Raw genomic sequence first — 27138 nt, forward strand, 5'->3', positions numbered from 1 at the left:
CTCCAAGAATTACTGCCATTTTGATAATGCCAGCGTAGAGAAATAGCCACAGTTCTGGAGCGGTGGACATTCTTTGCATCTCAGAGGGAGAAAAATGGGTTTGTGGCACACTTTGCTTTTCTGTGGGCCACCCAGGCTCAGATGTTTGAATTTAGTTGTCAGTTCTGGCCTTGGGCCTGTGTGAAGCTGAGCTCCTAAATCCAAGATGGGGACCAGGGTTCCGTAGATAGCTGGGAGGAGTTCTGGTGGCAGAGACATGCTCAATTATAACAGTGCACTGTCACACTTTCCTAGGTCCATGCGGGTCCAGGGAGACAGACAACACAGACACAACTTTAGAACCTAAGAACAGAAGTACATAAGAAGAGCCATACTGAATCAGACCAAGGTCCACTAGTCCAGCATTCTGTTAACACAGTGGCCAGCCAGCTGCCCCCAGGAAATCCATGAGCAGGACATGAGTGCAACAGCACCCTCCTTCCCCAGCAGCTGGTGTACACAGGCATACTGCCTCTGACACTGGAGGTAGCACCCCCCACACCCATGTTCTCCAGCAACTCATCTACATAGGCATACTGCCCATGATTACTGGAGGTACCATAGAGCCATCACAACTAGTAGCCATTGGTAGCCTTCTCCTCCAGGAATCTGTCCAAACCACTTTCAAAGCAAGCCAAATTGGTGGCCCTCGCTACATCTTGTGGAAGTGAATTCCATAATTTAACTCTGCACTTCGTGAAGAAGTATTCCCTTTTATCTGTCTTCAATCTCCCACCAATCAGCTCCATGGGATGCACCCAATGGGTTCTAGCATTATGAGAGAAGGCCACTGAAGGCAAAGGGGCAGCTGATAAAATGGGACTCCGAGGTAGGGATGGATGGATGACTACCCCCCCATCCTGGTTCTCCAGGTGCCTTCCCAGCCACCAACCCCACTTGCACTCCTCCGGACCTGCTCATGCCCCCAACCCATGCTTGCCAAGCTGCCAACACTTATCTGGAGCCATGCCTGAGCTCCGCTCATTCCTGCTGTTGCCAATTTTTTTCACAAAATGGCACCCCGAGAACTTCTGCAAATGTAATATTGCACAGATGGCAGCTGTGAAGGCCCTACCTATGCAGTATGACAGGAGTAAATGGTCCATTTTCCATCTGATAGGAGGGGGGAGACAATCAGGATTGCCGTCTCAGAGCTACTAATAGTGCTGGAACAGCTGTCTCCCCCACCGCCGCCAGCCTCCTGCCCTGCTGATTAGCAGGGATACGGGAGAAAGCACTGGGAGAGGAGGTTTCGGACCCGTGGCCACTTACTTGTGGGGTGCCACAGGGTTCCATCCTCTCCCCGATGCTATTTAACATCTATGTGAAGCCGCTGGGGGCTATCATCAGGAGATTTGGGGTGCAGTGTCATCAATATGCGGATGACACGCAGCTCTACCTCTCGTTTAAATCTTCACCAAGGTTGGCCGTAGAATCCCTGTCCAAATGTCTGGAGACGGTGAGTGGCTGGATGGGGAGGAATATGCTGAAGCTGAACCCTGACCAGACCAAGGCACTTTTGGTGGGAGACAAGAAGAGGCTGTGGGATGTTGACCTGGTGTTGAATGGGGTACGGCTACCCTTGAAAGACCAGGTCCGCAGCCTGGGGGTCATTTTGGACTCCCAGCTGTCCATGGAGGCTCAGGTGTCAGCTGTGAGCCGGACAGCGCTGTATCAACTCCATCTGATACGGCGGCTGCGCCCCTTCCTTCCCGACCATCTGCTCCCATCGGTAGTACATGCCCTGGTCTCCTCTCGTTTAGACTACTGTAATGCGCTCTACGTGGGGTTACCCTTGAAGACGGTTCGGAAACTGCAGCTGGTACAGAACGCGGCAGCTCGCCTGATTAAAGACAGCCGCCGGCGAGATCACATCACTCCAGTGCTGAAGGAGTTGCACTGGTTACCAGTTGTTTTCCGGGCCAAACTCAAGGTGTTGGTTTTGACCTTTAAAACCCTATATGGGTCCGGCCCAGCCTATTTTAAGGAGCGCTTCCAGCAGCACCAGACAGGCCACTTAACAAGATCAGTCTCGGATGGCCTTCTCTCTGTCCCATCAGCCAGGACAGCTAGACTGGTGGGGACGAGGGAGAGGGCCTTCTCTGTGGTGGCCCCCACTTTGTGGAACTCCCTCCCTAGGGAACTCCATCATGCCCCCTCTTTAATGAGCTTCCGTCGTGCATTAAAAACGTGGTTGTTCAGGCAGGCATTTGGGGTGGGCTAGGGTATTTAAAAAAAAATTTTTTTATGGTAAAATTTTATTGTTTTAAATTGTTTTATGGTGGGTTGTACATCGCCCAGAGTGGCTGGGTGACCAGTCAGATGGGCGATTAATAAATTTAATAATAAATAAATAAATAAATTTATTATTTGTTTATTTAATGAAAGCCATGACAAGAAGCACCCTAAAATCCATTATCCATTATCCATTATTATTGAGGACATCGCCTTTCCCCATTCATGGAATTTTAAATTCCCAGACAGTGTCATCTTCCATTTGTAACCCTCCCGTGTTTTTCAACTACTTCTTCTATATTGTTTCTCACCACAGAAACATCCATTTAGGAGGGAAAGATGGAATAGCTGCCCAAGGTCTCTTGACTGTTAACACTAAGAGTGAACAGTCTAGAAGGATGCTTTGGAGTAAGAAGACTGAAGCAGAAGTGGGGAAACATGGGAACGTTAGAAATGGAAGATGTCATGATAGCAACCCCCCATAATTCTGTGAAGGAGGAGGGGAGATTGCACAGTAAAATCCTTGTCTTTAGGCTCCCTTTGCCTCATTCCACCTTAAACCAGGAATCTGTACTTTATCCCCCACCTGGTTAGCCCACACAATGGCATCGGAGTTGATCCTGAAACCATCACCTGCGGGAGCTTCTGGATCCATCCACCCAACTTTTCTTTGCACCACTGAGTTATTTGGGAAGATGACCCAGTTTAGGATGTCAAATTCAGCAAATTTCATCCCATTCTCTAAAAAACAGATCTCATCCCCAGCACTGTTATTGAAGCGGATGTTCCTCAAAGAGGCATGGATCTGAAATTAAAGGATATGGGGAAAGACATCAGTGGAACTTAAAAGATCAACAGCCAATGGAAAAGGTAATTCTTCTGTATCTCTAAGATGCAGCAGAGCTTTCTAGAAAATGGAGAACTGGTGCAAAGATAGGAACAAAACAAAAAGGGAAGCACTGGAGAACATACACCGGCTCATGGACTTTAATATTGCCCAAAGCAGATAGAGGTCAAAAACAACATTGCCAAATCACCCATCATAGAGAGAGGTGAGGTGTATTTAAGGATAGATGTTACCTGCCAAGGTTGCACCCTCAGATGAAGTGCTATCATTCTTGCCCACATCACTCTATGTTTTGATCCAGATGTGTACATGGCATGTAATGCATGCACCACAGAATAGACAGCATTGTAGATGCTGTAGCTGTAGCTAGTCATGCTGTCTTCAAACACAGAAGCTGGCAGGGTCTCTAGCTTCTCCTCCCCTGTACAGACTCTTCCACTATCTGGCGAGGACAGATCTCGTTTCAACACTTCACAGTCAAATGCCACTTCCCACCAGTCTGGGAGAAAGACGTCTCCCCGGGGTTGGTATGGATCTAAAGCCCAAAGATAATCTTTGAATCCTGGCATGTCACTAGTGTGGCTCATGAAGGTCAAAGCGCCATGGAATGGTTTTAGTTTCCCCCAGTCATAATGGTATCCAATAGCAGCAAATTCCCACTGAGTCATGAAGATCCAGACCTTCCCAGATGAAATGTTCATCTGCTCTTCATAGCAAGAGAACATCACCACTAACTCTTGCATGGATCTGGAGTAACCAGAGACAATCACCACATCGGCATCACTCTCCAAAACTGTCAAAATCAGATCCAGCTGAGCGTTTGTCAGATCGTTGAAAAGTGGCATCCAGGGCACAACAATTTTTGCAAAATGCACACAGATGTTATTCTGGGCAAGGATTGCTTTCAGAATCAGGATGAAATTTGCACCACTCTCGTTCACTAGAGCAATGATCCCAATCCAGTTCCACTGGAAATGCAGGAGCAGCTGGACGAAGCCCATGGTTTGTGTGTGATACTTTGGATCGATCTGGTAGAAGGCGGGGAAACGGGTTGCGTCACTCCCCATGGGGTTGAAGGACCGGTAACCTAGCTGAAAGAACAGTGGTGGATGGAGATGGCTAAATTTTGTTTACATCAGCCAAAGATGGATGGAGTTTTAAGAACAGAGGTGGAAAATAGTTCACCAGCAGCACCATTATATGCTATCTGTCTTGTCTGATTGGTACAAGACACCCAGAGGTGCTAACCCAACCAGGCATGTACAGGCAAAGTTTTGGCAGGGCAGGTCTGGTCAAGGAAAGGAAAGTCCAGTCAAGGCAGGGTAAGGCAAGGCAAGGCCAGGCCAGGCCAGGCCAGTCAAAGCCAGGACAGGGCAGTTTCAGGGTGCTGAATACCTGGGCAAGTTAGACCAGGCAGGGTCTTCCAGCACCTTGGCCAGTTCCAACCCAGCTACCTATGGATTGATTTCTAGCTGCTGGCTCCTATGGGGCGGGGGTGGTGAAGGCTATACTGGGGGAGAGTCCTCTGCATCTGAGGAGCTAGGTAGGGACTCATCCGCCGGTCTGGGAGACCCTGGCCTAGTGGGGACTGAATTAATGGAGGGAGACAGAGGATGGGTCAAGGCTGGAAACATGATACTCTCCACATATAAAGCAAGCTATATATCCTCATTGAATTGCAGCTATAGTCTAATGTCTCTTGTGATGTCTGTCTAGGCACAACAAGTATATTATCCCCTCAGTTTTTAGTAGGCAGGAGACAGAATTTTGTTTGGTTTGCATAGAACTGGCCCAGTTCACACATCCTGATTCTATAAGGAACTGGAAAGCAGTTTTTATTTGGTTTTTGCATTTCTGATAATTTTGTAAATGCCATTGTCCGCTTCAGAAATGTGTACATTAAGGAAAATTGCATACATGCATACATTACGGAAACTGGTGCTGTGATGAACGTATTACACGATGTTGCTTGCTAGAAGTGTGTGTATTAGAAGAAATAGTGAGCAAACATGTGTTTATTAGTAGAAATGCTTATGAAGACTCTATGTGTTGATAACAAAAACACTGCAAATTGATTGGGAAACAGGATGCAACAAACATTGGATTTAAAATATTTGTGGACACGCAAAAGCAAAATAGACAGGTTCATCCACCGCAGCTTTAAGAGCAAACTGAAGTGTTAGGAAACACTTATAGTTAGGAAACATTCTCCCCCACGTGGAGAGCAGAGACAGGCTCACGTCTTGGGCCATACTTGCATAGCTGCTGTCTTCATGGATGCGGAAGCCCAGTGTGAAGTTGGGAAGGAGATCGGGATCCTTGTTGAGCTCCATGATCGCGAACGCCAAGGCCAGGATATGCTGGTAGTTCTTGGGGATGGGTCTGCAAGGAGAGATTCAATGGGGGGGTATGGCTCCAGTTGTATGTGGTGTGGGTCTGCAGTGAAAGATTCAAAGGAGATGGGATCGGAAAGGAATGGCAAAATAGCCAATGGTGATGAAGTCCATCTAATCCAATGCCCTCCTTTCCCCCACATTGCATTGAGACCAAACCCTCTAGAACCACCTTCCAAAATCTGGTGGCCTCTAGGTGTGTTGGACTACAACTCCCAGCATTCTGGAACATTGGGCATGCTGGCTGGGGGATACTGGGAGAAGAGCCCCTGGTTGAGGGGTTCTGCCCTAGGGTTTAGACGCGCCCCCACCCCCGCAACTCTTGAACTGATTAACTCAGCCGATTCAAGTGCAATCCTGCATCTCGTCAGACCAGAAGTCAGGTCCTTGGGTTCCATGGTACTTACTCCCAGGTTAGGGCGTATACGATTGCAGCCTGACAGTACTGTGTGTCACCAAAAACACACACGTAGTAACACGTGATCAGAAGCAATGAGGCAGACAATAGAAGTTGTGGTGGTGGGAGGGATGTCAGACAGGGGAATTCAGTAAGCAATAATTATTTGGCTATAATCAAAATGCAAGAATTACGCCAATTCAAGGTGTCAGATGTGAAACAAATACGGTATAGTTATTTATTTACTTATTTGAATGTTTACATTTATATGCATGCCATGTGGATGGCATCTCTCTCTCTCTCTCTCTCTCTCACACACACACACACACACACACACACCATTTTAATGCGAAGAGGTGGAAATGGAGCACTCGTGAATCAGCATCTGTACAAATCTACAGTCCTGTTCCTGAGATGACACTTCAAGTCAAGTCAAGGAAGGGGCAGGCATGGTCCTAGTAAAGTTACACACTTCACACCCTTTCATCAAACCACAGAGGTTCAATGTGGTGTCCTGGTTGGAGCAGGAGTGAGAAAATGATGGCCATCCAGGTGCAGAGGGATTTCAACTCCCACATCATCCCTTGCCATTCTGCAAACTTCCTAGGGCTGATGGGAGTTGCAATCCCACAAGTCTCTCACTCCTGCCCTACACTTGTCAGAGTGTCTGAGTGCTAGAATATTTCTCTGATTTACAGTGACTTCCTCAACATGGTGCCATCTAGATCTGTTAGGCTACAACACCCATCGTCCCCAGGGGAAAGCAGATGTAGATTCTTGGTAGCAGTCCTGCCACTCTGCAGGAAACCTTTCAGCATTAACATCAAGTTCCCAAGCCAAGATCATGGTCAAACAGAAGAGCTTCTTCCCACACTGCATAGTTAAACTCTGGAATTTGCCACTGCCAGATGTACAACCATAGAGTTCGAAGGGTCCCTGGAGGTCATCTAGACCACCACAATGCTCAAGGCAGGAATCTTGAGACGACAGCATACCTGTAGTGCCTACTGAGGGAGAGGCCACTACTTCCGCCTGAGGCGGTCCATTCCACCATCAAAGTTAGCAAATTTCCCCTGATGTTTCACTGAAATCTGCTTCCCTGAATTTTCCACTCACCGGGAATAGACCCTGACCTCTGGAGCAACACCGGAAAGTCTGCTCCATCTCCAGCATGGCAGTCCATCATGCAGGGGTGATGGCCATGCCAACCCCACTGGCTTTAAAGGGGCTTTAGAGAAATCTATGGAGGATAAGGCCATGAACAGCTACTACTCACAGGAGCAATAGGTTGTGTCTAGGCTCTGAGACAGGATACTTCTCAATACTAGCTCCTGGGGAACATGAATGCTGTTGCACTCCTGTCCTCCTTGTGGGTTTTCAGCTGGATCATCTGGTTGCCCACTGTGGGAACAGGATGCTGGATGAAAGAGGCCTTTGCTCTGATCCAGCAGGACTGCTCTTAAAGCTCTCATCTACTCCACGACAGTCCCCCGAAAGAAGAACAACGAAGGAACACTCACTGAGAAAAAGAGTCCCAGTTCAGGGGGGGTTCTTTTAAGGGTAGCATTGCTACTATGGTGATGGAGAGAGGCAAATTACCACCAACAATGAGCTCTCCCGGCTTGTAATAATCTTGCTGGAGTTCGAAAGGTCTGGTCAAGACACAGTTGGGCGCCAGCGTCATCTGGAGGGATTGAAGCAGGGGCCAAAACAAGACCAGCAGCCGTATCATCAGCAGCACAAGGAGGCGTCTCTTCCTGGAGCAGCAGCCAAAGTGAGCAGGCAGAAGGGGCTTGGGACGAGACCCGGTCCAGCCTAGTGCACAGTTTCCAGCGGGGGTGTTAGGTCTGAGCTTCCGGACCTCACCTTAGCCCAACTCTGAAGGGACCAGGGTGTATTTATAGCATCAGACATATATGTTTTGTTCCTGGATTTCTTTGTTATTGACTTGGGAGCTGGCCATCGGAAATCCACAGGGGTTCAGTGAGAATACTGTTCTTTTCTTTTCAAACTTCACAGTAATTCCAGGGGGGATAAATAATCTCATCCCATCAATGCTGGATTCTGAGCATATTGGAAGGAGGAAAACATATTTGCGAGGAAGCACCTGGGTCATTCTTCGCTTGGCTGCTAAACACGTGGGGTCAAAGAATTTCAGAGTTTGAACTAAGGGACTTTGGAGGTCATCTAGTCCACCCCACCTGATGTGGGAACTCTTGCGACTATGGCATCCCTGACAGATGGATGGCCAACTGCTACCTGAGGAGCTCCAGTGACAGAGGGTGCCAGCCCACCCCTCTAAGTCATTGGTCCCACTAGTGAATTGGTCTCTCCGTTATGAAGTTGCTCCTGAGATTCACCTGAAATCACTCCTCCCGAAACAGAAGCCCCTCAGATGTCGTCCTTTGCCTTCCAGGGCAGCAGAAAGCACATCTCCACCCTCTTCTCTTTGACAAAACATACAGGATTTGAGGAGGACTAAGATGTCCCATCCCACCCACACCTCAGTCTTCTCTTGTCCACATCCAAGATGTGCAGTTCCTTCAACCTGTCCTTACAGGACTTGTTTTCTTCACCTTTGACCAACTTCATTACCCTCCTCTGTGGGTGATGAGGCCACCAAGAGTGCGAACACACTTACCTGAGAGTAGGGATGGACAAGCTCATTGCAGTCCGAGCTTGGCAGGTGTTCGAGCAGCTGCTGCTGCTGCCCACCGCCCACACAAGGCAGTCTCCGTGAGCTCCAGGAGAGCTCAGCAACTGTCCAGGAGCATGCTACAGCTGCCATCGCCTCTCCGTGAACCACCACCTTTTATGCAATATGGGACTCTGCTTTTTCATCGATTTATTGTTGCGCACAATGGTGGCCAGAAAGGGCCATTTCCAAAATATTAAGAGGCTTCTAATGTGGTAGAAACTGGCCCTCTTGGGACACGTTTGGCACATCAATAGATCTACAAAAAGATAGAGCCCTATCTTGTGTAAAAGGAGCTCTATATTTGTATTGGGCGGGGGATCGCTCCTGTCTCCCTCTCCCATCCCGGGACAGCTATGCGGGGAGAACAGCCTGATGAGTGGAGGGCAGCTAGAGGTACTTCCTTCTCAGCATCACTCAGACTGGAGTCAAAGGACTGATAGCATAGCTGAAAGAACACTAGTGGATGGAGATTAGAGAGAGAGAGAGAGAGAGAGAGAGGTAGATAGATAGATAGATAGATAGATAGATAGATAGATAGATAGATAGATAGATGAGAGAGAGGAGGAGAGAGGAGGAGACAGACAGACAGACAGACAGAGAGACAGACTTCATATGCATTAAGCAAATGTGCAGTTCGAAGAATGAATGGAGGTGAAAAACAGTTTACTAGCAACAAGACTGAATCCTATCTAGACGTAAATCCTATCTACACATAAAGGCTGACAATCGTCCTTCTGGGACGATTGTCTGAGTTGGGTTTGGGAAGCACTGCATTGCAATGGTTTCGCTCCTACTTGGATGGTCCGCTGCAGAAGGTGATACTGGCAGGATATTGCCTGGCCCCGTAGATTCTCCAGTATGGGGTTCTGTAGGGGGTAGTTTTGTTCCCCATACTATTTATTAGCCCTCATCCAGTCCATTGTCACAGTCAGGCACCAAATCCAGCACACCCATAGCCTCATCTGATGAGGATGAATAGGAGAAGTAGAGCTATATGTTAGCAGCATACTGATGTCAATGTACTCCGAAATGGATGATAGCATTCAGTGGTTTCATGCATACATTGAACAGCATGGGGGACGAAACACATCCCTGCAGAACCCCATACTGGAGAATCCACAGGGCTGAATGATGTTCCCAAAGCACCACCTTCTGGAATCGACCCTCCATGTTGGAGCAAAACAACTGCAATGCAGTGCTTACCACTCCCAACTCAGCGTGTCATCCCAGAAGGATACCATGGTTGATGGCATCACAAGTTGCTGAGAGGTCAAGAAGAATCAACAGGGTCACGCTCCCAACACAGTTCATACAGAGCGACCAAAGCTGTTTCCATGCCAAACGCAGCCTGAACCCCAACTGAAATGGATCCAGATCATCGGTCTCATCCAAGAGTGTCTGGGGCCGGCTTGCAACCCCCCACTCAAGGACCTTGTCCAGGAATGGAACATTTGCAACTGGCCTATGATTATTAAGATTTTCTGTGTCCAGGGAGGATTTCTTCAGCAGTGGTCTCACCGCTGTCTCTTTCGGGTGTCCCAGGCCCAATCCCTCTTGCAAGGAGGCATTCATCACCTCCCTGGCCCAACTGGCTCTTCCCTCCCAGATGGTTATTATAAGCCAAGAGGGGCAAGGATCCATTATGGAAGTGGTCCACATCCTTGAGCTGTAACAACTGGAACTCATCCAAGAAAACCAGAGCATGCTGTGCTCTGGACATCTCAAAAGTTGAGTTTGTGGAATAAGATAAATGCACTCAAGAGGAATACTTCACCTCAGATAGTTTATGTCATACATGGCGTTCCTTTATTTATACCTGGCAAATATTCTCAAAAATTCAAAGTCTTATTTCATACATTGGGGGGGGGGTGTTTCCTCCCCACCATGAATATCCTTGAAAAGGATGCAACTTGCAATTAAAGAAGGTGGGTTTGGCTTGCCAGATCTGGCTTCATATTATCCAGCCTATTTGTTGACCGGTACTAAATTTTGGTCCTTTCAAAAAGACCCCAATCAGAAATATAAACTCATGATCCATGTTTCTAAATAGAGATGACAACACGGCCCTGCCAGACTCCACATTTTTGCTATCTATTTCCTTATTTCTTATGCCTTTATGTTATATATATACAATAAGGAATTATGATTGATTGGTTGGTTGGTTAGTTGTTTGCATGGTTGGTAGATTGATTGATCAAGTGATTTCTTATATCGGCTAGTTCTTTTTCCTTATGATAGTATCTCTGGTGTTGAGTTGGGGCTTCAAAAGTATAATGTATAATTTGGGGAGGAAGATGCAACCCAGGAGACCAGCACCAGAGGCCAAGATGGAGAGGACCTCCACAGCCACCATGGACTTCCCTTTGGTGCTCAAGTAGGTTGGTACAAAGGAGACCCAAACACTGCAAAACACCAACATACTGAAGGTGATAAATTTAGCTTCATTAAAACTATCAGGCAATTTCCTTGCTAGGAAAGCCACCATGAAACTGACAAGTGCCAGGAAACCCATGTAGCCCAAGACAATGTAAAACATGGTGCCTGAGCCTCCATTACATTCTATTATGACCTCTCCGGCCAAAGAATGGAAGTCCAAGTTTGGGAACGGGGGAGAGGTCACCAGCCAGACAGTACAGATAACGACTTGAATGAGCGGACAGGCCAAGACAAGGGAAATTGTCAATTGTCTCCCTAAGAGTTTTCTTCCCATGTTTCCTGGCTTGGTGATCATGAAGGCCAGAACCACCGTGACAGTTTTTGCCAAGATGGAAGAAACGGCAACAGAGAAAATGATGCCAAAAGCAGTTTGTTGGAGAAAACAGGTGGCCTGCCTGGGTCGACCGATGAACAGGAAGGAGCAGAGGAAGCACAGCAGCAGCGAGACGAGGAGGACGTAGGTGAGGTCTCGGTTGTTGGCTTTGGCTACTGGCGTATCTCTGTGTTTAATGAAGGTTGCCATCACTAGAGATGTGATCAAAGAGAGGAAAAGAGCTAGAGAAGATAAAATGAACCCCAGTGTCTCTTGATAGGGAAGGAAGTTGATGTTCTTGGGGATACACTGGTCGTGGTTCTCGTTTGGCCATTGATCCTCTCGGCATGGGGCACAGCGAGCTGCATCTGGGAAGAGCAACCACAGCTTAAGTATCCAACACATGGCAGAAAATCTACTTGGAGGTGGCCAGTTCATCACACTCCCAAGGAAACAGAATGATCCGTATATACTTTTTTTTTAATCTGAGGACTGGGCATTGCTGGGGGGAGCTTAACAGAACAGTAACAAAATGTAAGCTTTGAAGCAGATGCTTTTTAGGAGCAGAGGAGTATAGGAAAGTTTACTACGTCAAAAGAAGCTATTGGTGATTTCCATCAACAAATCATGGTCCTACGGGAAAGACCCCCAACTGACATTCTGGTGAGCCGCTGCCAGTCACGGTAGACCGTACTCAGCTAGACAGGCCAATCAGCTTCCTATGTTTCTATCAAAATCAGCCCGTTATCTGGTACCAACAGGACTAGTTTCTTCTTTTATTGCTAGGGGAAGGGCCATTGCTCAGTGGCAGAGTACATGGTGCGCATGCAGATAGTCCCAGTTTGATCCCTGCATCTTCCAGGTAAGGCTGAGAAAGACCCCTGCCTGAAATCCTGAGGAGGGACTGCCACTCAGCGTAAAAAGTATTGAACTAAATGGACCAGTGGTTTCACTTTGATATATGGCAGTTTCCTAAGTTTCTAAGGCTCTGGAGGATTTTTCCTCATCATTATTAATCACTTTTCCTTCATATTAATATTGTTGTTTAAGAAGCAAAAGAAAACTCCACACAATTTGCCCGGGAGTAACATTTAAGAGACTAGCAAAGAAGAATGCGGAAAAATCAGTTCACTCTCCCCATCATATCCACAAAGACACTCTTCCCCTGCCCAGCTCCCCGCCCTGCCCCAACACACCCACAGTGACGCTGCCATGCGCAGTAATATGTGTTTGAGGATTCTTCTGCAACAACTTGCCTGTTTCATTAGAAATTGTCCCTTCTGGACAAGAAATACATTCATAGCAGCAAACTTCCTTCCCCTCCGGAACTTTTCTACGGTGCCCTGGGAGGCAACGCTCCACACACCGAGAAAAAGGCAGCGTCTGAAATGGAAGAGGTTTAGCCCTGAGAGAAACAGTGGAGGTTCTGTCCTTAACCAGAATGTCTCTTGAGCAGGCGTCAGCATTGCTCAGAGGGGATTCCCTCTATGTTTGGGTGAGAAATATGAATGGAACAGACTGCAGTTTCCCATGCTTCCAAACTAATGGTGCTACCAGTCAAAAAGAATTATACACAAATTTTATTATTTTATTATTTATTTATTTAATAAAAGCCATGACAAGAAGCACCCTAAAATCCATTATGGAGGCCATCGCCTTTCCCCATTCATAGAATTTTAAATGGAAAGGGGATGGGGTCCCAGCCAGTGCCATCTTCCATTTGTAAATCTCCCATGTTTTTCAACTACTTCTTCTATATTGTTTCTCACCACAGAAACATCCATTTAGGAGGGAAAGATGGAATAGCTGCCCAAGGTCTCTTGACTGTTAACACTAAGAGTGAACAGTCTAGAAGGATGCTTTGGAGTAAGAAGACGGAAGCAGAAGTGGGGAAACATGGGAGATTTACAAATGGAAGATGTGATGATAGCAACCCCCCATAATTCTGTGAAGGAGGATGGGAGATTGCACAGTAAAATCCTTGTCTTTAGGCTCCCTTTGCCTCATTCAACCTTAAACCAGGAATCTGTACTTTATCCCCCACCTGGTTAGCCCACACAATGGCATCGGAGTTGATCCTGAAACCGTCACCTGCGGGAGCTTCTGGATCCATCCACCCAACTTTTCTTTGCCCCACTGAGTTATTTGGGAAGATGACCCAGTTTAGGATGTCAAATCCAGCAAATTTCATCCCATTCTCTAAAAAAGAGATCTCATCCCCAGCGCTGTTATTGAAGCGGATGTTCCTCAAAGAGGCATGGATCTGAAATTAAAGGATATGGGGAAAGACATCAGTGGAACTTAAAAGATCAACAGCCAATGGAAAAGGTAATTCTTCTGTATCTCTAAGATGCAGCAGAGCTTTCTAGAAAATGGAGAACTGGTGCAAAGATAGGAACAAAACAAAAAGGGAAGCACTGGAGAACATACACCGGCTCATGGATTTTAATATTGCCCAAAGCAGATAAAAACAACATTGCCAAATCAACTGTCATAGAGAGAGGTGAGGTGTATTTAAGGATAGATGTTACCTGCCAAGGTTGCACCCTCAGATGAAGTGCTATCTTTCTCGCCCACATCACTGTATGTTTCGATCCAGATGTGTACATGGCATGTAATGCATGCGCCACAGAATAGACAGCATTGTAGATGCTGTAGCTGTAGCTGGTCATGCTGTCTTCAAACACAGAAGCTGGCAGGGTCTCTAGCTTCTCCTCCCCTGTACAGACTCTTCCACTATCTGGTGAGGACAGATCTTGTTTCAACACTTCACAGTCAAATGCCACTTCCCACCAGTCTGGGAGAAAGACGTCTCCCCGGGGTTGGTATGGATCTAAAGCCCAAAGATAATCTTTGAATCCTGGCATGTCACTTGTGTGGCTCGTGAAGGTCAAAGCACCATGGAATGGTTTTAGTTTCCCCCAGTCATAACGGTATCCAATAGCAGCAAATTCCCACTGAGTCATGAAGATCCAGACCTTCCCAGATGAAATGTTCATCTGCTCTTCATAGCAAGAGAATGTCACTACTAAGTTGTGCATGGCTCTGGAGTCCCCAGAGACAATCACCACATTGGCGTCACTTTCCAAAACTGTCAGAATCAGATCCAGCTGAGCGCTTGTAAGATCACTGAAAAATGACATCCAGGGTATGATGATTTTTGCAAAATGCACACAGATGTCATTCTGGGCAAGGATTGCTTTCAGAATCAGGATGAAATTTGCACCACTCTCGTTCACTAGAGCAATGATCCCAATCCAGTTCCACTGGAAATGCAGGAGCAGCCGGACTAAGCCCATGGTTTGTGTGTGATACTTTGGATCGATCTGGTAGAAGGCGGGGAAACGGGTTGCATCGCTCCCCATGGGGTCGAAGGACCGGTAACCTAGCTGAAAGAACAGTGGTGGATGGAGATGGCTAAATTTTATTTACATCAGCCAAAGAAGGATGGAGTTTTAAGAACAGAGGTGGAAAATAGTTCACCAGCAGCACCATTATATGCTATCTGTCTTGTCTGATTGGTTCAAGGCACCCAGAGGTGCTAACCCAGCCAGGCTTCTACAGGCAAAGTTTTGGCAGGGCAGGTCTGGTCAAGGAAAGGAAAGGAAAGTCCAGTCAAGGCAGGGCAAGGCGAGGCAAGGCAAGGCAAGGCCAGTCAAAGCCAGGACAGGGCAGTTTCAGGGTGCTGAATACCCGGGCAAGTTAGACCAGGCAGGGTCTTCCAGCACCTTGGCCAGTTCCAACCCAGCTACCTATGGATTGATTTCTAGCTGCTGGCTCCTATGGGGCGGGGGTGGTGAAGGCTATACTGGGGGAGAGTCCTCTGCATCTGAGGAGCCAGGCAGAGACACATCCGCTGGTCTGGGAGACCCTGGCCTAGTGGGGACCGAATTAATGGAGGGAGACAGAGGATGGGTCAAGGCTGGAAATATGATACTCTCCACATATAAAGCAAGCTATAAATCCTCATTGAATTGCAGCTATAGTCTAATGTCTCTCGTGATGTCTGTCCAGGCACAGCAAGTATATTATCCCCTCAGTTTTTAGTAGGCAGGAGACAGAATTTTGTTTGGTTTGCATAGAACTGGCCCAGTTCACACATCCTTATTCTATAAGGAACTGGAAAGCACTTTTCATTCGGTTTTTGCACTTCTGATAATTTTGTAAATGCCATTGTCCGCTTCAGAAATGTGTACATTAAGGAAAATTGCATACATGCATACATTATGGAAACTGGTGCTGTGATGAACGTTTTACATGATGTTGCTTGCTAGAAGTGTGTGTATTAGAAGAAATAGTGAGCAAACATGTGTTTATTAGTAGAAATGCTTATGAAAATTCTATGTGTTTGTGATTGATAATAAAAACACTGCAAAATAATTGGGAAACAGGATGCAACAAACATCGGATTTAAAATATTTGTGGACATGCAAAAGCAAAACAGACAGGTTCGTCCACCCCAGCTTAAAGAGCTAACTGAAGTGCCAGGCTGCAAGTCCTGCAACCGGCCTTCCGCCATACATATCTGTCCTACCTGGGGAATCTTGAAGTTGCCCAAGAGAGACGCCATCTGGTCTGAGACTTTGGAGCTGAGACCCCCAATCACAGCTAACAGGGTCTCCCGCCCATCACATTTATAGTTAGGAAACATTCTCCCCCGTGGGGAGAGTAGAGACAGGCTCACGTCTTGGGCCATACTTGCATAGCTGCTGTCTTCATAGATGCGGAAGCCCAGTGTGAAGTTGGGAAGGAGATCGGGATCCTTGTTGAGCTCCATGATCGCGAACGCCAAGGCCAGGATATGCTGGTAGTTCTTGGGGATGGGTCTGCAAGGAGAGATTCAATGGGGGGGTATGGCTCCAGTTGTATGTGGTGTGGGTCTGCAGTGAAAGATTCAAAGGAGATGGGATCGGAAAGGAATGGCAAAATAGCCAATGGTGATGAAGTCCATCTAATCCAATGCCCTCCTTTCCCCCACATTGCATTGAGACCAAACCCTCTAGAACCACCTTCCAAAATCTGGTGGCCTCTAGGTGTGTTGGACTACAACTCCCAGCATTCTGGAACATTGGGCATGCTGGCTGGGGGATACTGGGAGAAGAGCCCCTGGTTGAGGGGTTCTGCCCTAGGGTTTAGACGCGCCCCCACCCCCGCAACTCTTGAACTGATTAACTCAGCCGATTCAAGTGCAATCCTGCATCTCGTCAGACCAGAAGTCAGGTCCTTGGGTTCCATGGTACTTACTCCCAGGTTAGGGCGTATACGATTGCAGCCTGACAGTACTGTGTGTCACCAAAAACACACACGTAGTAACACGTGATCAGAAGCAATGAGGCAGACAATAGAAGTTGTGGTGGTGGGAGGGATGTCAGACAGGGGAATTCAGTAAGCAATAATTATTTGGCTATAATCAAAATGCAAGAATTACGCCAATTCAAGGTGTCAGATGTGAAACAAATACGGTATAGTTATTTATTTACTTATTTGAATGTTTACATTTATATGCATGCCATGTGGATGGCATCTCTCTCTCTCTCTCTCTCTCACACACACACACACACACACACACACACCATTTTAATGCGAAGAGGTGGAAATGGAGCACTCGTGAATCAGCATCTGTACAAATCTACAGTCCTGTTCCTGAGATGACACTTCAAGTCAAGTCAAGGAAGGGGCAGGCATGGTCCTAGTAAAGTTACACACTTCACACCCTTTCATCAAACCACAGAGGTTCAATGTGGTGTCCTGGTTGGAGCAGGAGTGAGAAAATGATGGCCATCCAGGTGCAGAGGGATTTCAACTCCCACATCATCCCTTGCCATTCTGCAAACTTCCTAGGGCTGATGGGAGTTGCAATCCCACAAGTCTCTCACTCCTGCCCTACACTTGTCAGAGTGTCTGAGTGCTAGAATATTTCTCTGATTTACAGTGACTTCCTCAACATGGTGCCATCTAGATCTGTTAGGCTACAACACCCATCGTCCCCAGGGGAAAGCAGATGTAGATTCTTGGTAGCAGTCCTGCCACTCTGCAGGAAACCTTTCAGCATTAACATCAAGTTCCCAAGCCAAGATCATGGTCAAACAGAAGAGCTTCTTCCCACACTGCATAGTTAAACTCTGGAATTTGCCACTGCCAGATGTACAACCATAGAGTTCGAAGGGTCCCTGGAGGTCATCTAGACCACCACAATGCTCAAGGCAGGAATCTTGAGACGACAGCATACCTGTAGTGCCTACTGAGGGAGAGGCCACTACTTCCGCCTGAGGCGGTCCATTCCACCATCAAAGTTAGCAATTTTCCCCTGATGTTTCACTGAAATCTGCTTCCCTGAATTTTCCACTCACCGGGAATAGACCCTGACCTCTGGAGCAACACCGGAAAGTCTGCTCCATCTCCAGCATGGCAGTCCATCATGCAGGGGTGATGGCCATGCCAACCCCACTGGCTTTAAAGGGGCTTTAGAGAAATCTATGGAGGATAAGGCCATGAACAGCTACTACTCACAGGAGCAATAGGTTGTGTCTAGGCTCTGAGACAGGATACTTCTCAATACTAGCTCCTGGGGAACATGAATGCTGTTGCACTCCTGTCCTCCTTGTGGGTTTTCAGCTGGATCATCTGGTTGCCCACTGTGGGAACAGGATGCTGGATGAAAGAGGCCTTTGCTCTGATCCAGCAGGACTGCTCTTAAAGCTCTCATCTACTCCACGACAGTCCCCCGAAAGAAGAACAACGAAGGAACACTCACTGAGAAAAAGAGTCCCAGTTCAGGGGGGGTTCTTTTAAGGGTAGCATTGCTACTATGGTGATGGAGAGAGGCAAATTACCACCAACAATGAGCTCTCCCGGCTTGTAATAATCTTGCTGGAGTTCGAAAGGTCTGGTCAAGACACAGTTGGGCGCCAGCGTCATCTGGAGGGATTGAAGCAGGGGCCAAAACAAGACCAGCAGCCGTATCATCAGCAGCACAAGGAGGCGTCTCTTCCTGGAGCAGCAGCCAAAGTGAGCAGGCAGAAGGGGCTTGGGACGAGACCCGGTCCAGCCTAGTGCACAGTTTCCAGCGGGGGTGTTAGGTCTGAGCTTCCGGACCTCACCTTAGCCCAACTCTGAAGGGACCAGGGTGTATTTATAGCATCAGACATATATGTTTTGTTCCTGGATTTCTTTGTTATTGACTTGGGAGCTGGCCATCGGAAATCCACAGGGGTTCAGTGAGAATACTGTTCTTTTCTTTTCAAACTTCACAGTAATTCCAGGGGGGATAAATAATCTCATCCCATCAATGCTGGATTCTGAGCATATTGGAAGGAGGAAAACATATTTGCGAGGAAGCACCTGGGTCATTCTTCGCTTGGCTGCTAAACACGTGGGGTCAAAGAATTTCAGAGTTTGAACTAAGGGACTTTGGAGGTCATCTAGTCCACCCCACCTGATGTGGGAACTCTTGCGACTATGGCATCCCTGACAGATGGATGGCCAACTGCTACCTGAGGAGCTCCAGTGACAGAGGGTGCCAGCCCACCCCTCTAAGTCATTGGTCCCACTAGTGAATTGGTCTCTCCGTTATGAAGTTGCTCCTGAGATTCACCTGAAATCACTCCTCCCGAAACAGAAGCCCCTCAGATGTCGTCCTTTGCCTTCCAGGGCAGCAGAAAGCACATCTCCACCCTCTTCTCTTTGACAAAACATACAGGATTTGAGGAGGACTAAGATGTCCCATCCCACCCACACCTCAGTCTTCTCTTGTCCACATCCAAGATGTGCAGTTCCTTCAACCTGTCCTTACAGGACTTGTTTTCTTCACCTTTGACCAACTTCATTACCCTCCTCTGTGGGTGATGAGGCCACCAAGAGTGCGAACACACTTACCTGAGAGTAGGGATGGACAAGCTCATTGCAGTCCGAGCTTGGCAGGTGTTCGAGCAGCTGCTGCTGCTGCCCACCGCCCACACAAGGCAGTCTCCGTGAGCTCCAGGAGAGCTCAGCAACTGTCCAGGAGCATGCTACAGCTGCCATCGCCTCTCCGTGAACCACCACCTTTTATGCAATATGGGACTCTGCTTTTTCATCGATTTATTGTTGCGCACAATGGTGGCCAGAAAGGGCCATTTCCAAAATATTAAGAGGCTTCTAATGTGGTAGAAACTGGCCCTCTTGGGACACGTTTGGCACATCAATAGATCTACAAAAAGATAGAGCCCTATCTTGTGTAAAAGGAGCTCTATATTTGTATTGGGCGGGGGATCGCTCCTGTCTCCCTCTCCCATCCCGGGACAGCTATGCGGGGAGAACAGCCTGATGAGTGGAGGGCAGCTAGAGGTACTTCCTTCTCAGCATCACTCAGACTGGAGTCAAAGGACTGATAGCATAGCTGAAAGAACACTAGTGGATGGAGATTAGAGAGAGAGAGAGAGAGAGAGAGAGGTAGATAGATAGATAGATAGATAGATAGATAGATAGATAGATAGATAGATAGATAGATGAGAGAGAGGAGGAGAGAGGAGGAGACAGACAGACAGACAGACAGAGAGACAGACTTCATATGCATTAAGCAAATGTGCAGTTCGAAGAATGAATGGAGGTGAAAAACAGTTTACTAGCAACAAGACTGAATCCTATCTAGACGTAAATCCTATCTACACATAAAGGCTGACAATCGTCCTTCTGGGACGATTGTCTGAGTTGGGTTTGGGAAGCACTGCATTGCAATGGTTTCGCTCCTACTTGGATGGTCCGCTGCAGAAGGTGATACTGGCAGGATATTGCCTGGCCCCGTAGATTCTCCAGTATGGGGTTCTGTAGGGGGTAGTTTTGTTCCCCATACTATTTATTAGCCCTCATCCAGTCCATTGTCACAGTCAGGCACCAAATCCAGCACACCCATAGCCTCATCTGATGAGGATGAATAGGAGAAGTAGAGCTATATGTTAGCAGCATACTGATGTCAATGTACTCCGAAATGGATGATAGCATTCAGTGGTTTCATGCATACATTGAACAGCATGGGGGACGAAACACATCCCTGCAGAACCCCATACTGGAGAATCCACAGGGCTGAATGATGTTCCCAAAGCACCACCTTCTGGAATCGACCCTCCATGTTGGAGCAAAACAACTGCAATGCAGTGCTTACCACTCCCAACTCAGCGTGTCATCCCAGAAGGATACCATGGTTGATGGCATCACAAGTTGCTGAGAGGTCAAGAAGAATCAACAGGGTCACGCTCCCAACACAGTTCATACAGAGCGACCAAAGCTGTTTCCATGCCAAACGCAGCCTGAACCCCAACTGAAATGGATCCAGATCATCGGTCTCATCCAAGAGTGTCTGGGGCCGGCTTGCAACCCCCCACTCAAGGACCTTGTCCAGGAATGGAACATTTGCAACTGGCCTATGATTATTAAGATTTTCTGTGTCCAGGGAGGATTTCTTCAGCAGTGGTCTCACCGCTGTCTCTTTCGGGTGTCCCAGGCCCAATCCCTCTTGCAAGGAGGCATTCATCACCTCCCTGGCCCAACTGGCTCTTCCCTCCCAGATGGTTATTATAAGCCAAGAGGGGCAAGGATCCATTATGGAAGTGGTCCACATCCTTGAGCTGTAACAACTGGAACTCATCCAAGAAAACCAGAGCATGCTGTGCTCTGGACATCTCAAAAGTTGAGTTTGTGGAATAAGATAAATGCACTCAAGAGGAATACTTCACCTCAGATAGTTTATGTCATACATGGCGTTCCTTTATTTATACCTGGCAAATATTCTCAAAAATTCAAAGTCTTATTTCATACATTGGGGGGGGGGTGTTTCCTCCCCACCATGAATATCCTTGAAAAGGATGCAACTTGCAATTAAAGAAGGTGGGTTTGGCTTGCCAGATCTGGCTTCATATTATCCAGCCTATTTGTTGACCGGTACTAAATTTTGGTCCTTTCAAAAAGACCCCAATCAGAAATATAAACTCATGATCCATGTTTCTAAATAGAGATGACAACACGGCCCTGCCAGACTCCACATTTTTGCTATCTATTTCCTTATTTCTTATGCCTTTATGTTATATATATACAATAAGGAATTATGATTGATTGGTTGGTTGGTTAGTTGTTTGCATGGTTGGTAGATTGATTGATCAAGTGATTTCTTATATCGGCTAGTTCTTTTTCCTTATGATAGTATCTCTGGTGTTGAGTTGGGGCTTCAAAAGTATAATGTATAATTTGGGGAGGAAGATGCAACCCAGGAGACCAGCACCAGAGGCCAAGATGGAGAGGACCTCCACAGCCACCATGGACTTCCCTTTGGTGCTCAAGTAGGTTGGTACAAAGGAGACCCAAACACTGCAAAACACCAACATACTGAAGGTGATAAATTTAGCTTCATTAAAACTATCAGGCAATTTCCTTGCTAGGAAAGCCACCATGAAACTGACAAGTGCCAGGAAACCCATGTAGCCCAAGACAATGTAAAACATGGTGCCTGAGCCTCCATTACATTCTATTATGACCTCTCCGGCCAAAGAATGGAAGTCCAAGTTTGGGAACGGGGGAGAGGTCACCAGCCAGACAGTACAGATAACGACTTGAATGAGCGGACAGGCCAAGACAAGGGAAATTGTCAATTGTCTCCCTAAGAGTTTTCTTCCCATGTTTCCTGGCTTGGTGATCATGAAGGCCAGAACCACCGTGACAGTTTTTGCCAAGATGGAAGAAACGGCAACAGAGAAAATGATGCCAAAAGCAGTTTGTTGGAGAAAACAGGTGGCCTGCCTGGGTCGACCGATGAACAGGAAGGAGCAGAGGAAGCACAGCAGCAGCGAGACGAGGAGGACGTAGGTGAGGTCTCGGTTGTTGGCTTTGGCTACTGGCGTATCTCTGTGTTTAATGAAGGTTGCCATCACTAGAGATGTGATCAAAGAGAGGAAAAGAGCTAGAGAAGATAAAATGAACCCCAGTGTCTCTTGATAGGGAAGGAAGTTGATGTTCTTGGGGATACACTGGTCGTGGTTCTCGTTTGGCCATTGATCCTCTCGGCATGGGGCACAGCGAGCTGCATCTGGGAAGAGCAACCACAGCTTAAGTATCCAACACATGGCAGAAAATCTACTTGGAGGTGGCCAGTTCATCACACTCCCAAGGAAACAGAATGATCCGTATATACTTTTTTTTTAATCTGAGGACTGGGCATTGCTGGGGGGAGCTTAACAGAACAGTAACAAAATGTAAGCTTTGAAGCAGATGCTTTTTAGGAGCAGAGGAGTATAGGAAAGTTTACTACGTCAAAAGAAGCTATTGGTGATTTCCATCAACAAATCATGGTCCTACGGGAAAGACCCCCAACTGACATTCTGGTGAGCCGCTGCCAGTCACGGTAGACCGTACTCAGCTAGACAGGCCAATCAGCTTCCTATGTTTCTATCAAAATCAGCCCGTTATCTGGTACCAACAGGACTAGTTTCTTCTTTTATTGCTAGGGGAAGGGCCATTGCTCAGTGGCAGAGTACATGGTGCGCATGCAGATAGTCCCAGTTTGATCCCTGCATCTTCCAGGTAAGGCTGAGAAAGACCCCTGCCTGAAATCCTGAGGAGGGACTGCCACTCAGCGTAAAAAGTATTGAACTAAATGGACCAGTGGTTTCACTTTGATATATGGCAGTTTCCTAAGTTTCTAAGGCTCTGGAGGATTTTTCCTCATCATTATTAATCACTTTTCCTTCATATTAATATTGTTGTTTAAGAAGCAAAAGAAAACTCCACACAATTTGCCCGGGAGTAACATTTAAGAGACTAGCAAAGAAGAATGCGGAAAAATCAGTTCACTCTCCCCATCATATCCACAAAGACACTCTTCCCCTGCCCAGCTCCCCGCCCTGCCCCAACACACCCACAGTGACGCTGCCATGCGCAGTAATATGTGTTTGAGGATTCTTCTGCAACAACTTGCCTGTTTCATTAGAAATTGTCCCTTCTGGACAAGAAATACATTCATAGCAGCAAACTTCCTTCCCCTCCGGAACTTTTCTACGGTGCCCTGGGAGGCAACGCTCCACACACCGAGAAAAAGGCAGCGTCTGAAATGGAAGAGGTTTAGCCCTGAGAGAAACAGTGGAGGTTCTGTCCTTAACCAGAATGTCTCTTGAGCAGGCGTCAGCATTGCTCAGAGGGGATTCCCTCTATGTTTGGGTGAGAAATATGAATGGAACAGACTGCAGTTTCCCATGCTTCCAAACTAATGGTGCTACCAGTCAAAAAGAATTATACACAAATTTTATTATTTTATTATTTATTTATTTAATAAAAGCCATGACAAGAAGCACCCTAAAATCCATTATGGAGGCCATCGCCTTTCCCCATTCATAGAATTTTAAATGGAAAGGGGATGGGGTCCCAGCCAGTGCCATCTTCCATTTGTAAATCTCCCATGTTTTTCAACTACTTCTTCTATATTGTTTCTCACCACAGAAACATCCATTTAGGAGGGAAAGATGGAATAGCTGCCCAAGGTCTCTTGACTGTTAACACTAAGAGTGAACAGTCTAGAAGGATGCTTTGGAGTAAGAAGACGGAAGCAGAAGTGGGGAAACATGGGAGATTTACAAATGGAAGATGTGATGATAGCAACCCCCCATAATTCTGTGAAGGAGGATGGGAGATTGCACAGTAAAATCCTTGTCTTTAGGCTCCCTTTGCCTCATTCAACCTTAAACCAGGAATCTGTACTTTATCCCCCACCTGGTTAGCCCACACAATGGCATCGGAGTTGATCCTGAAACCGTCACCTGCGGGAGCTTCTGGATCCATCCACCCAACTTTTCTTTGCCCCACTGAGTTATTTGGGAAGATGACCCAGTTTAGGATGTCAAATCCAGCAAATTTCATCCCATTCTCTAAAAAAGAGATCTCATCCCCAGCGCTGTTATTGAAGCGGATGTTCCTCAAAGAGGCATGGATCTGAAATTAAAGGATATGGGGAAAGACATCAGTGGAACTTAAAAGATCAACAGCCAATGGAAAAGGTAATTCTTCTGTATCTCTAAGATGCAGCAGAGCTTTCTAGAAAATGGAGAACTGGTGCAAAGATAGGAACAAAACAAAAAGGGAAGCACTGGAGAACATACACCGGCTCATGGATTTTAATATTGCCCAAAGCAGATAAAAACAACATTGCCAAATCAACTGTCATAGAGAGAGGTGAGGTGTATTTAAGGATAGATGTTACCTGCCAAGGTTGCACCCTCAGATGAAGTGCTATCTTTCTCGCCCACATCACTGTATGTTTCGATCCAGATGTGTACATGGCATGTAATGCATGCGCCACAGAATAGACAGCATTGTAGATGCTGTAGCTGTAGCTGGTCATGCTGTCTTCAAACACAGAAGCTGGCAGGGTCTCTAGCTTCTCCTCCCCTGTACAGACTCTTCCACTATCTGGTGAGGACAGATCTTGTTTCAACACTTCACAGTCAAATGCCACTTCCCACCAGTCTGGGAGAAAGACGTCTCCCCGGGGTTGGTATGGATCTAAAGCCCAAAGATAATCTTTGAATCCTGGCATGTCACTTGTGTGGCTCGTGAAGGTCAAAGCACCATGGAATGGTTTTAGTTTCCCCCAGTCATAACGGTATCCAATAGCAGCAAATTCCCACTGAGTCATGAAGATCCAGACCTTCCCAGATGAAATGTTCATCTGCTCTTCATAGCAAGAGAATGTCACTACTAAGTTGTGCATGGCTCTGGAGTCCCCAGAGACAATCACCACATTGGCGTCACTTTCCAAAACTGTCAGAATCAGATCCAGCTGAGCGCTTGTAAGATCACTGAAAAATGACATCCAGGGTATGATGATTTTTGCAAAATGCACACAGATGTCATTCTGGGCAAGGATTGCTTTCAGAATCAGGATGAAATTTGCACCACTCTCGTTCACTAGAGCAATGATCCCAATCCAGTTCCACTGGAAATGCAGGAGCAGCCGGACTAAGCCCATGGTTTGTGTGTGATACTTTGGATCGATCTGGTAGAAGGCGGGGAAACGGGTTGCATCGCTCCCCATGGGGTCGAAGGACCGGTAACCTAGCTGAAAGAACAGTGGTGGATGGAGATGGCTAAATTTTATTTACATCAGCCAAAGAAGGATGGAGTTTTAAGAACAGAGGTGGAAAATAGTTCACCAGCAGCACCATTATATGCTATCTGTCTTGTCTGATTGGTTCAAGGCACCCAGAGGTGCTAACCCAGCCAGGCTTCTACAGGCAAAGTTTTGGCAGGGCAGGTCTGGTCAAGGAAAGGAAAGGAAAGTCCAGTCAAGGCAGGGCAAGGCGAGGCAAGGCAAGGCAAGGCCAGTCAAAGCCAGGACAGGGCAGTTTCAGGGTGCTGAATACCCGGGCAAGTTAGACCAGGCAGGGTCTTCCAGCACCTTGGCCAGTTCCAACCCAGCTACCTATGGATTGATTTCTAGCTGCTGGCTCCTATGGGGCGGGGGTGGTGAAGGCTATACTGGGGGAGAGTCCTCTGCATCTGAGGAGCCAGGCAGAGACACATCCGCTGGTCTGGGAGACCCTGGCCTAGTGGGGACCGAATTAATGGAGGGAGACAGAGGATGGGTCAAGGCTGGAAATATGATACTCTCCACATATAAAGCAAGCTATAAATCCTCATTGAATTGCAGCTATAGTCTAATGTCTCTCGTGATGTCTGTCCAGGCACAGCAAGTATATTATCCCCTCAGTTTTTAGTAGGCAGGAGACAGAATTTTGTTTGGTTTGCATAGAACTGGCCCAGTTCACACATCCTTATTCTATAAGGAACTGGAAAGCACTTTTCATTCGGTTTTTGCACTTCTGATAATTTTGTAAATGCCATTGTCCGCTTCAGAAATGTGTACATTAAGGAAAATTGCATACATGCATACATTATGGAAACTGGTGCTGTGATGAACGTTTTACATGATGTTGCTTGCTAGAAGTGTGTGTATTAGAAGAAATAGTGAGCAAACATGTGTTTATTAGTAGAAATGCTTATGAAAATTCTATGTGTTTGTGATTGATAATAAAAACACTGCAAAATAATTGGGAAACAGGATGCAACAAACATCGGATTTAAAATATTTGTGGACATGCAAAAGCAAAACAGACAGGTTCGTCCACCCCAGCTTAAAGAGCTAACTGAAGTGCCAGGCTGCAAGTCCTGCAACCGGCCTTCCGCCATACATATCTGTCCTACCTGGGGAATCTTGAAGTTGCCCAAGAGAGACGCCATCTGGTCTGAGACTTTGGAGCTGAGACCCCCAATCACAGCTAACAGGGTCTCCCGCCCATCACATTTATAGTTAGGAAACATTCTCCCCCGTGGGGAGAGTAGAGACAGGCTCACGTCTTGGGCCATACTTGCATAGCTGCTGTCTTCATAGATGCGGAAGCCCAGTGTGAAGTTGGGAAGGAGATCGGGATCCTTGTTGAGCTCCATGATCGCGAACGCCAAGGCCAGGATATGCTGGTAGTTCTTGGGGATGGGTCTGCAAGGAGAGATTCAATGGGGGGGTATGGCTCCAGTTGTATGTGGTGTGGGTCTGCAGTGAAAGATTCAAAGGAGATGGGATCGGAAAGGAATGGCAAAATAGCCAATGGTGATGAAGTCCATCTAATCCAATGCCCTCCTTTCCCCCACATTGCATTGAGACCAAACCCTCTAGAACCACCTTCCAAAATCTGGTGGCCTCTAGGTGTGTTGGACTACAACTCCCAGCATTCTGGAACATTGGGCATGCTGGCTGGGGGATACTGG

At 47.0% G+C, this 27138-nt stretch overlaps 2 protein-coding genes across 2 annotated transcripts; both read right to left on the reverse strand.

Moving 5' to 3' along the window:
• Positions 1-10824: 10824 nt before the first annotated feature.
• On the reverse strand, positions 10825-16135 carry LOC146333536 (vomeronasal type-2 receptor 26-like). The gene is made up of 4 exons (XM_084826368.1): positions 15893-16135; positions 13890-14747; positions 13450-13621; positions 10825-11726 (listed from the first exon to the last, which is right to left on the reverse strand). Exons 1-4 carry the CDS (start codon positions 16133-16135, stop codon positions 10825-10827), a joined length of 2175 nt encoding a protein of 724 aa, XP_084682494.1.
• Positions 16136-21509: 5374 nt separating this feature from the next.
• LOC146333537 (vomeronasal type-2 receptor 26-like) lies at positions 21510-26820 on the reverse strand. The gene is made up of 4 exons (XM_084826369.1): positions 26578-26820; positions 24575-25432; positions 24135-24306; positions 21510-22411 (listed from the first exon to the last, which is right to left on the reverse strand). Exons 1-4 carry the CDS (start codon positions 26818-26820, stop codon positions 21510-21512), a joined length of 2175 nt encoding a protein of 724 aa, XP_084682495.1.
• Positions 26821-27138: the final 318 nt, after the last annotated feature.

This window comes from Heloderma suspectum, chromosome Z (genome assembly GCF_057233095.1).
Source record: "Heloderma suspectum isolate Gila_16-S chromosome Z, 16-S_ref, whole genome shotgun sequence".
Lineage (NCBI taxonomy): Eukaryota > Metazoa > Chordata > Lepidosauria > Squamata > Helodermatidae > Heloderma > Heloderma suspectum.

Excerpts from the sequence above, each read along its gene's own strand:
- LOC146333536 (XM_084826368.1), bottom strand. The coding sequence starts at position 16,135 with ATGGAGCTCAACAAGGATCCCGATCTCCTTCCCAACTTCACACTGGGC. Across the intron at positions 14,748-15,892 it reads GCAACTTCAAGATTCCCCAG|CTAGGTTACCGGTCCTTCGA; the intron begins GTAGGACAGATA and ends CTGTTCTTTCAG. Across the intron at positions 11,727-13,449 it reads GGATCCAGAAGCTCCCGCAG|ATGCAGCTCGCTGTGCCCCA; the intron begins GTGACGGTTTCA and ends TGCTCTTCCCAG.
- LOC146333537 (XM_084826369.1), bottom strand. The coding sequence starts at position 26,820 with ATGGAGCTCAACAAGGATCCCGATCTCCTTCCCAACTTCACACTGGGC. Across the intron at positions 24,307-24,574 it reads TGAGGGTGCAACCTTGGCAG|ATCCATGCCTCTTTGAGGAA; the intron begins GTAACATCTATC and ends CTTTAATTTCAG. Across the intron at positions 22,412-24,134 it reads GGATCCAGAAGCTCCCGCAG|ATGCAGCTCGCTGTGCCCCA; the intron begins GTGACGGTTTCA and ends TGCTCTTCCCAG.